This window comes from Ascidiella aspersa, chromosome 1 (assembly GCF_963924565.1).
Source record: "Ascidiella aspersa chromosome 1, kaAscAspe10.2, whole genome shotgun sequence".
In the NCBI taxonomy this organism is placed as follows: Eukaryota; Metazoa; Chordata; class Ascidiacea; order Phlebobranchia; family Ascidiidae; genus Ascidiella; species Ascidiella aspersa.
In genome coordinates this window covers 33172058-33179959 of record NC_139447.1, presented here as the reverse complement: position 1 = coordinate 33179959, position 7902 = coordinate 33172058, and the positions used below count along the sequence as shown (strand labels likewise).

General features: G+C 36.3%; 1 protein-coding gene across 1 annotated transcript; it reads left to right on the top strand.

Annotated features, from left to right (window-relative positions):
- Positions 1-3499: 3499 nt before the first annotated feature.
- On the top strand, positions 3500-6173 carry LOC146169870 (tyrosine-protein kinase Mer-like). Its single transcript, XM_083392346.1, has one exon. The coding sequence runs from the start codon at positions 3518-3520 to the stop codon at positions 5975-5977; it is 2460 nt and encodes an 819-aa protein (XP_083248472.1). The 5' UTR covers positions 3500-3517; the 3' UTR covers positions 5978-6173.
- The last annotated feature ends 1729 nt before the right edge of the window (positions 6174-7902 follow it).

Below are 7902 nucleotides of genomic sequence, written 5' to 3'. Positions count from 1 at the left end.
CTGATGCAAAACTTATAAATTTGCAATAGGTGTGCCTTTATTTATGACTTCAACTTTAGAGCTTTACACTACAAGTAGTCAATGTACACGCACTATGCCGGCATTTAAGCTGGACAAAGAAAGGTTTCATAGCGTTGACGTCATAATTGAAGCATGCCTCAAATCATAGCTAAATCGTTCATCATGTTTTCCGAGAATTAGCGAAAGAAAAAGGCACGCATAATGCAGTGTATTGAAGTTTTGTGATCTGAAGAGAGGCACGTCTTGGCACTGCCTCACTTTGCGTATTCAACGATTTTTACCGCGTGTACGTTTGATATTAATAACGCAGCAGAATTAGAAGAAAAAATAAAGCACGCTTTAGGCATAGAAACGTAAAATTTTCGGTAGAGATCAACTAATATAACTTTTGCTCTGCCAGACTGCCTCACCTGCCTCCCCTGACTGAACGTCCCTGGTTATAGTTGGGTTGACAAAAAGTTTAATGTAGTCACCTTTAGCATCTTTAGTTCGCGACACGCAATTTGTTTGCTCACATAATACAATTCAAGCTGCAAAAAAAAGGGAATTAAATGGCGTCCAATTTTCGTCTGCAGCAAATGGTCCTTATATAATAGAATACTAATTAAAATTTTGTCTTGCTAAGAAATTTACAATTTTGCCGTTTATTTGGGCAAAGCAAGACACCCTATTGTATAATGACAATAACGTCGAGTGACATTATTGCTTAACGACTGTTATTTTACAACTTTTTTCGGTTTTTTTTCGCGACTCACTTTTATTGCCATTAATTGTGCGACCTACAATGAGATTGTAGCGACACGTCATAACATTGTAATTTATCACAGAGATTTTTTGTTTTATCGCTGTATCACCGTTTAATGTTTTGTCATGGAAAGTTTTCGGTAAAAATCCATTGCCGAAATTTCTAGCAAGATTTGCACAGTAAGCCTTCTAACACAAATTTCCACTGAGTCATGCTATGCGTTTCTGACGTACATCCGTTTAATGTAAACGCATGTTTTGAAATTCGCCTTATTGTCAACAATTCGGGTTTGGTCCGTTACACGTGGCTATGTCATTCGAAGGGCTTTTGTTTAGGCCATATTGGGACAAAAATATTATTTCCGTGTATAAGAGAGTCGAGAGAAAAAGCTTAGCTGGAACCGCCCTTTGGCACGTGATCCCTGCGTATTATATTGAAACAAATAACTATTTTAGTGCGTATGTACGTCTTGCTTTCTTTATACAGATCTCTTCTAAACCCCTGTATAAGTTTGAGTTATAAGATTCTTTATCTTTATGAATTATGATTATTCAATTCATTATTATGAAGATCAGTATCGAATAAAGTCTTGTCTGTTACTCAAGGAACCATTGGAGTGCTCGTATGTTAGAACAGTGGTTCTCAACCTTTTTCATCTTACGGACCGGTAAAATTTCAAAACAAATGTTGCGGACCGGTGGACCTTCAAAAATCAAAATCAACCCAAAATGCAAATATGACAGAAGTATGCAACTTAAAAGCAAAGAATGGAAACTTAAATTCAATGAGCAATTTGCTGCTGTCTCTTTGATATCATACGTGTTATACATGGTTCTATTAAAGTTTTTCACATACAACTGGTCCTAAAATTTAAGACTTAACGATCTGCAGCCTACTATTAAACAGTTGGGCACTACACTTGCATTGTGTCTTACGATAAAGTCCAAAGTAGACAATTAACTCTATGTTACGTCACAATGTTGCAAATTACGAAGCTGGCGAAGTTCTAAATTTGATGGACAAGCCTTCAGCATCTTGCATTTTGTAGTTGAGATTTAAGATAGTAATATATTTGGCGGACCGGCAGGAAAGTTGACGCGGACCGGCGGTTGAGAACCACTGTGTTAGAAGCAGTCGACAATGAACAATTCAATTTGAATGCAGTATCTACCTTGTAGTCGTGAGGTTGATAGACCGAGGCACAACAGACAATTAATTGAGAGAGACTCATTATCACCCACCTCTACAAGATACTAAAATGTTACAAGAGAAACAAAGTATTTAATTTATTAATAATGCAAAACTTGTATAGGGGTATTATAAGCGATACAACTCATCTTTTTTTGTCGTAGGCCTATCGTTTTTTAGTCAATTTAATGAAAACTATAGCATTTAGAAATTCGTCACTGCACAATAGTTGGGTGGCACTGACCATGGAGTTTAATTTCTTAGTTAGCACTAAAGTTTTAATCACTTAGCTCACTGATTTTTCGTGTCGTTGTAAAATGACACGAAAACCAAGTGACGCGACCACTAAACGACGTTGTTTCGCGCCGATGTCATTTCGTAGTGTTGTCATTACGCATCATCAATACACTTCCGAGAATAGGCCATAAAACTTTTCAAGATGTGCCTTTGTAACCTTATTTGATAGACCAACTGCTATTCAAACAACAAGACAAGGCTATGGTCGTTAGGTACGGCAGTTAAACAAAATGTCACGCAGCATTTTGACGATTTTTCCGTATTTTACGCGCTGCTGGGAATCACAAAGCGTGGCGGCGTGAGTTTTTTAAGCAAGCAACTGTAATAGCCCTGAGGGTTCGTACAACTTTGCTTGGCGTTCTTTAACTAACTTTCCTGGTCGCAAAAATGCGCGTATCAGGTTTCGTCGAAGGGTTCTTGGTGAGAAACAGTGTGTAAACAGTTTATAGGCAGGATTTAGGTTTATCTTAGATTATACGTAATTCTGGATTTTCTTGGACATTTCACATTTGTATTTTCGGAGAACGTTTGTAGGTGTGAGCCTTTTAGGTTTGTCGAGAGTAGAGACTAAAATGCTTGGCGGAGGCAATTGAATATGACTATATAATTATCATATAGAAGCATAATGATTGCGACTTTAGCCTTTTGTGCTTACTTTTATGTTTGCATATCTACATGAACAAGTAACAATAGCAACTATTAAAATTTACAAGCTTTAAGGAATAGGATTTATGATATTCGAATAATAGCTGAAATGGTTGGCAATGTAGCAAATGGTTACCAGTAACGGTGGAAATTACTGTCAGTGTACCCGTATGCTTTTTTAATAAGGCAAACCTGCAGCCAAGAAATCGTCATTGGTGTGCAATCCCACCACATTTTTGTCAGGGGCTTTAAATTGCTAACGTTATTTGGGTCAGGCATTGGGTGTGTCAATTGTTATTATTGTATTTATTCTCCCATATTTATTTCTTCTTGCAATTTAAATTTCGACTACCTGTTTCGTTGCTGTTAAAGATTATACGCTCACTAAAAAATCAATTAGGCACCAGTTTTTCCATTGCAACACTTCACTTTTTAGTCAATCTTGTTTTTTCGGTTTTGCATCCATGAGATTTATTGAGATCTGCCATGCTGTACAATCTGATTTAGCAGAGTGTACAAACAAAAGTATTTATATGGCCTTTATTTATTGACCTTTTTCACCTTATTAAAGTTTGTTTTTGTATTTTTTAAAGTAATATTTCACATGGGTTAAAAGCAAAAATGTTGTCTAGGGGCCTTAAGCTGCTGCTTATTTATATCATCCTATTGTACTTGACTACATTAGAAGCAGAATCGGCACAAATTCAACCTGCTGAATCAACAACACAAGCCACTCGGCAAAATAAAACTGTGGAAAAAAATCAAAATGATCTAATGGTGTACAACTCTTCGTTTGAACAAGACGCGGCAGCTAACTTGAATCCAAGTCTGAAGGTAAACTACGTACTGAATGATGTTTCTTTATCCTTCAAGTCTAATAAAACAATATTCCAAGGCGTTGCAAAGTTTAATGCACTTTTACGAATCACTCATAATGGTGAAAATAATACAGATGTTCTCGTTGAAAATTTTACCATCTATGGAAACACGTTTTCCAAAACATTTCAGAACCTTCATTCAGGTGTGACATACAGCATTGTAATTTTTGCGTATGACTCAAACGAAGAACAAATATTTAAATTGAGGAAATCATTTGGTGGTCCAGAAGTTCCACAGAAGCCTGCAATCGGTTGGGTTGATGCCCAATCAAAATACGTTAAGATTACTTACACGAAAGGGAAAAGCGGCAGCAGCCCTATATCCAATTGCACTTCTTTGTTGTTTATGCACAACAAATCTATAACTTACCCGTGTTTGATAGGGCCACCGTGCAGCTCCATTATATCCGAAAATCAGTTTCAGATTGGGCTTGATGCATTTAACAGATACACCCTTAAGATATTTTGCACAAATTCAGTGGGACCATCGGCAAATAGTAGAAATGTTACATTCACAGTTCAAAATGACAAGTCTCCAAGGATACATGCTAGACCCCAAAATGTTACCGCTACAGAGGTGAATAGCACGGCCCTTAATGTTTCTTGGATATTCAGTGAAGACCCTGTAGATTCAAAGGCAACCTACTTTATAATCTGTATTACTACGGCAGACAAATCAATGCTCAGTTGTAGAAACACAACAAACAGAAATCACCTGTTAGTATCAAACATACAACAAGGCAAGATATACTCCATTCATGTGGCAGCAGCTAATGAAGGAGGGAGCGGCGTTTATTCTGATGCCCTTGAATACCGAACCTCTGGAGACCCTATCATCGCTACAACATTCGAAAACACAAGTTCAAAAAATCCTCAAGAAAATACACAAGTTAGAGGCATACTTGTTGCCTGTGGAATTGCAATTTTATTGGTTTTGATTGTGGTTTTAGTTGTCTACCGCAAGAGAAGGTATAGACGGAAAAAGGAAAGTTCGTTCCCCCTGGACAGTGGCTTTGAAACGGACGGGACCTTAAATAATTACACAAGTATGGAGATTAGACCTTCAGCTTCCGTTATTAAAAGGCTGGAAGAAAAACTTGATGAAGGGGGTGTTTTAATTAAGCCGGGCAGAATCAAACAAACCAAAATCCTTGGTGAAGGTGAATTCGGTTTCGTATTTAAAGGAAAACTGAAAACGGTCAATGAGGATAATACAGAAAAAATTATCGATGTTGCATTGAAGTCGATTAAATTTGAGGATCGTACAGTGCAGGAAAAAGAACAATTCATAAATGAAGGACTCCGAATGCAGCATCTCAAACACCCAAATGTAATGCACTTGATTGGAATATGCCTGACAAATTCAAACCAGCAACAAACCGATTCGGTTAACTTATCCCCAATAGTTGTTCTGCCATTCATGAAACATGGCGACCTTAAAAACCATCTTTTTCTTGTCCGAAGCTCTGGGCGAATGAAAAACTACAACCTAATGGACTTGCTTCGATTTGGCTTCCACATTGCAAAAGGAATGGAATATCTTTCGACAAGGAACTTCATACACCGTGACCTAGCTGCAAGAAATTGTATGCTGGACAATGATTTAAATGTACTAGTGTCTGATTTTGGTCTTTCCAGGAATATGTACTCGCAGACCTATTACAGACAAACTCACATCTCAAAAATGCCGGTGAAATGGATGGCGATTGAGAGCTTGTCGGACAACATTTTCACAACTTCGACGGACGTTTGGTCTTTCGGCGTCACAATGTGGGAGATCTTGACGTTCTGCCAGGCGCCTTACCCAGGGGTAAACAACAACGAGATGTACGAACTTCTCCGGAGTGGTGTTCGCTTAAATAAACCCCCGACTTGTCTGGCAGAAGTCTGGTGCAAAGTAGTCTATCCTTGCTGGACTGCACAGACAGCTGAAAGAATCACGTTCTCCCAACTAGTAGACCAACTACAGTCGCTAATTGATAGACCACCAGAGGGTGCACTCGAACCTATTGAGGTTAAATTGCCGGTAACGCCTTCCTCTGGTTACGAGGAGGTGACCTCATTTGGGGTGACTACTGGCTATGAAATGGCTGCAGAAAGCTCCAAGGGAAATGGATACTTAGTAGCTACTACTCCATTGCTGAAACCTAGTGCTGATAAGCCTGGAACTTCATCAGCAATAAACGACTCGCTCTATTTGTAAAAAAAATTTCCGTTCTGAAAGTGACGTATCATGATGCATTCGAAGTTGCTAAAATTAAGTGTTTTTTACTTTTAGTATTTTGTTCTACAAGTATTGCAAAGCTATGCTGCCAATGCTTTTTTTCAGTAAAAATATAGCTCTTGAGTTTTGTTCGCCAAAAGACACACATCATGATACATTTTTATTTACTGAAGTTAGGTTTTTTGTTTTTTACTTTTGTTATGTTTTTTTTTGATTTTGATATCTAAGTATTTGTAAAGCTTTGTTACCAAATTGTTCTTTTTCATTGGTTATGCAATGTATCAGTTAAGCAGTTGTTTTTTTTGATTTTCAGTGCCAAGTGATGTATTAGTAGTCATATGTTACTAGTTATCGGTGAAGTTCTGATACCAAATTAATATGAGAATTTTAGCTTGGTTTTTGATTGAACTGTGTTGGCTTCTAACTTAACAGATAAAATTATGTAAATATATTTTTTGCAAGCAATTTGAGTTATGAAACATTTTAACACTAAAATGAATTGTAGACTTTAACCTGAAAAAAACACTTCAATAATTCAAATTCATAGTAGATTCTGTCGTTGGTGTGGAATCAGATGGCGGTACTTTTTGTCCAAAATATTGGGTATTGCTGTCAGAATGAAATGTTATATTATCACAACATCTTGGTTACTAAAGTTAAGGTTTTTTAGTTTTAGGTTTGATATTTTTTCTTGAATAAATATTTACAAAGTTATGTTGCTATTTTGCCCTACCACTTCCATTGTTTATGCAGTTTATCTAAAGTAGCAGTAAAATTTATTGTATATATTATTTCTGTTCGTCTGTGTTTATTGCAATTTATTTACTCAATAAAATTACTGAATAAATTGCAGTTGCAAATCATTTTTATAACTTGCTTATAATATTGCCAAAACCGAAATTTAAGTGTATTATTTTAAATGTCTCTACTATTTGTACGATGTTTATTAAATGTATTTATGTGTAGCTTTAAAATATTGCTTTTAACTTGTTTTCACCCTGACATGGTCAATATTGCACTTCTCTTTGTAATATACATTTTGTTTTGACTTGTTCATAACTTCATATATGACCAGTATTGTGCCTAACATGTTGTCACTAACAGTTCAAAATGCATTGTTGTACACAATAAAGTATTGCTTTTAAATCTGCTTTTGATTATTTTAAAATAATATCCCAGTTCGAATCTTAAGAAAAATACACCGAAAGCCTACAAGCAAGACAGGCTAGAAAAACAACTAGCTGGCTCCTAGCTGTGAGGTTCGAACTCACGACCTCGGCCACACCGGGACCGTCGCTCTATCAACTGCATCTTGTTGGTACAAACAACCTTATATTAAAGGGGATCTACAGTAACTTCTGTTGAATAACACAGATTACAAATTACTGAAAGCAAATAAATTGAAACATTGTTTTGAACAAAATAAGCCAAAAGTACAGTAATACTTGGCATTAGTGAATTAGGCCACGGAGTTAAGTGGATGAGTTAGCTATGACTTTATTTTAATAGATTTCGCTTTGCGAAATGAAAGCGTTTAAAACAAACAATTGAAAAAATGATTGTTACTCCTGCACAACAAAAATGTATTTAATTTCGTGAATAATTTACAAATGAATTCACAAACTGGTTAATTAACTCGAAGAAAGGAGTAATTAAAAATGTTAGAAAATGACTGCAAAAAGTTTGAGGTCCGATGGAAACACAGAAACGGCGATATTTTGTAGCAGAAAGATTAAAGGAAATAAATGTACGTACATAAAGCCACACGTAGAGTTTATTGTAGCTAAACTTAAATTTATTACTTTATAAACTTTGTAGAAACCAAATCGTAGTTTTTACATGATTTACGAAATATTGGCTTTCAGGTTTCATTGGGTAGCCAAGTCGAGGTACAACACCCTTGC